The sequence below is a fragment of the Bison bison genome, unplaced genomic scaffold (genome assembly GCF_000754665.1).
Source record: "Bison bison bison isolate TAMUID 2011002044 unplaced genomic scaffold, Bison_UMD1.0 scf7180017847272, whole genome shotgun sequence".
Taxonomy (NCBI): Eukaryota; Metazoa; Chordata; class Mammalia; order Artiodactyla; family Bovidae; genus Bison; species Bison bison.
The window spans coordinates 7,529-10,454 of NW_011477845.1; the positions used below are offsets into that span (position 1 = coordinate 7,529).

General features: G+C 64.7%; 1 protein-coding gene across 1 annotated transcript in view; it reads right to left on the bottom strand.

Annotated features, from left to right (window-relative positions):
• Positions 1–2,926, bottom strand: part of LOC104990323 (breakpoint cluster region protein-like) — an 8,324-nt gene that overhangs the window by 2,861 nt on the left and 2,537 nt on the right. The window contains exons 2-3 of the mRNA XM_010842327.1: positions 1,750–1,810; positions 504–556 (exon numbers count right to left, since the gene is read on the bottom strand). Coding sequence (XP_010840629.1) covers positions 504–556; positions 1,750–1,810 — 114 coding nt within the window. The remainder of the gene's footprint in view (positions 1–503; positions 557–1,749; positions 1,811–2,926) is intronic.

Consider the following 2,926-nt stretch of genomic DNA (forward strand, 5'->3'; position numbering starts at 1 on the left):
CAGCCAGTATCCTTGCCTGGAGAATCCCACGGACAGAGGAGCCTTGCAGGCTACCGTCCAGAGGGTCGAAAAGAGTTGGACATGACTGAGCACGCACACACTGAATGACGGTCACTTAACAACGTGTGAGTGACTCCCCGCTGTCCTCAGGAGCAGCCCCGCTGGGCGGGCCCCCTCGCGCGCTGTCCATCTGGTGGAGGGTGTGGTCCAACCGCAGCCCAGGCGGGCACCTGGCATCCGTGCCCTGCCCCCTCCCTCGGGAGAGCGTCTCCATTCTCGAGCCCCTCCCCACCTGTGCCTGCTCTGATGAGGCACCGGGAGCCCCAGACCACCCCCACCCCAGGAGCCCGGGAAAGGAGAGGCGCCTCACTCCTGCATGCTCAGTACAGCTGCAGGGCAGAAAAGAGGGCAGGTGAGCAGAGCTGACCAACAGCGGCCCCAGCCCCAAGACAGCAGAAGCCAAGAGCCCCGGGGCACAGAGGCCCCGGGCCCCGGGGACTCACGTGCAGGACCAGCGTGCTCCGGGTCACCCGGTCCACGGGCTTGTACAGCAGGGCTGTGGGGAGACAGGCAGGGGATGAGAGGTCGCACGTGCAGGAGGCCGACCGCCCGCCCTGGCTGCAAGGGTGGAGGAGGGGGTGGCCCCCAGCCCACATCCCCAGGGCACCCCACCTCCCCTCTGCCTGGGGACCGGCGGGGAACCCGGCGCCTTGGAAGGCTGGGGATGTCACTGTGGGCTTTCGGTCCGTGACGTCAGCGCCGGGTCTGGGGCTGATCCAGGACCCAAGCCTGCGAGGCTGCCTCGGCAGCAAGCACTCAAAGGCGGGGGTCAGGGAGCCAGCCAGCTCCCTGGGAGGATGGGCCGGCGCAGGTCCCTGGGAGGATGGGCTGGCCTGAGTCCCTGTGGGCAGAACAGCCCGCTGGTCTCCACGCGGACCCAGGCCTGGCGCTGAGACACAGCTCCCGGTTGAACCGGTGGGTCAGCTCATTTGCTTTCTAGTATTCACGCGTGCAGGCTGTGCCGGCCTTGGCCGAGCGAGCAGCATCTTCAGCTGCCTTACGGGCGCTTTTGGACCCCTGGACGCAGCGGCCTGGAGCCCCAGTGGTCGGGCTGCCCCCTCTGCTCCGTGGCTGGCATGGCCCGTTGCGGGCATGGGACTCGCTGTATTTTCCTGTGTTGGGGGCACCTCTGCCCGTGACCCCCTCGGGCAGTGCAAGCTGTGCACTCACCCCATTTCACAGACGTGGGGGAGACCGGCTCGGAGCGGGGTGGAGCTCTGGCCCAGCTCCTATCACACGTGCTGTGCTCTGTGAGTGAACATCCTCCCGAGACCCTACCAGCCAGGAGTGAGGAGGACCTTCTCGTTCCTGAGCCCACTCTGCCCAGAGGGAGGAGGGCAAACACCGGCCTGGGGGCCTTGCCGCTTGGCTCTGACCCCTGCCCAGCCACTCGGGACCCGCCCTCTACACGGGTCCTTCTATCCTAAACCCGCTGCGTCATCTGGAAGAAGGGACAATACGATCCCCCACAAGGTTGCTGGACGACACCATGGCGCTGAGAGGCCCGGGGGCCGTCCCGCGTGATCCCTGGCGGCGGCCACAGGTCCTGCCCGCTCCCTGCTCCCTTCCTCGTGACTGGAGGTCTGCAGCAGCGCAGGGGGGCCCGGCTGGGCGCCCTGTCCCCTCGCAGCAGCCACCCCCCACAACTCCCCCAGGGAGCAGGCAGGGGCCTCGGCACTGAGAACTCACTTTCCAGAGAGTTCTTGGTCGTCTGGTCCTTGGCCTCCTTGTTGCTCCTGGCTCGCAGGTTCTGCAGAGAGAAGAGCGCGTTTTCATGCGGGGTGAACAGAGCGGCCTTGATGGTGGCAGCGAGCTCACCCCCAGGAACCTCGGGCAGAAACCTCAGCATCCTTTCAGCCACAAACCTCAGGGGTGTGTCTGGGTCACAGCATGAGGGGCGAGGCCGACTTCAGCATCGGAAAGTCTGTTTGTGAGACACCCTGGAGGCTGAACAGCCCCCTCGTGCTGGGACGTCCCCAGGGGACACAGTCGGCCCTGGCCGAGGCCTCTGGTGCAGAGTGTCTTGCAAACCCAGACCAAAGGCAGCACCTGTCCTGGGGGCGCGGACCGGCTTCCTCGCCCCAGTTAACAGCGTGCTTGGACGCAGGGGCCGGGGCAAGGGCGGTCAGAGCACCCCGCGTCGGGGCAGTCACCAGCAGGCAGGCTGCCTCCATCCCTCTCCGGACTTTGCAAACGTCCTTGCCCAGGATGCAAGCAGAGCTTTTTTAGCGGGTGGGTCATTTTTCAACTTAATTGCGTTCACAGGAGCTGCCAATTCGGTCCGAGGTACCAAGAGAAAGGGAATGAAAGGGCCCTGTGTGCCTGAAATCGTCCCTGAAAAGACGCTGTGGTTAATCCCAGCGCGAGGACTGGGAGCAAGAGAAACCCCAGCTGGAGACTGTGTTCCTAACCTCTCGGGCCACAGGAAACCTCCAGGGCCAGCCGCCCGATAAGCCCTGGTGCCCCTCCTGGGCGTTTAGTTCTCCGCAGGGGCTCCTCCATCACCTGTCTCAGCAGCTCCCAGAGGGCAGGGGAGGGGGAGTGGGGAGCGTGCGTGAGAGCTCAAATCTGCAAAATTCAGGTGCTGCTCCGGTGAGCCGGGGCAGCAGCCCACGCTTGGCGCCCCTGGAAGGCAGGATGCATGTGGGCCCCTTCATCGTCTGGGAGCTCGGTGGGGGGAGTGGGGGGAGGGACTGCCTTAAGGAAACTTACAAGTTTGGTTTAACCCCGCAGCTCCCAAACCAACTACAGACTCCAGAAGCCCTTTGCACTTGATTCCCGTTACCTATTTATCAGACGCTTCCCTGGTGGCTCAGATGGTAAATGCAATGCAAGAGACCTGGGTTTCATCCCTGGGTCGGGAGGA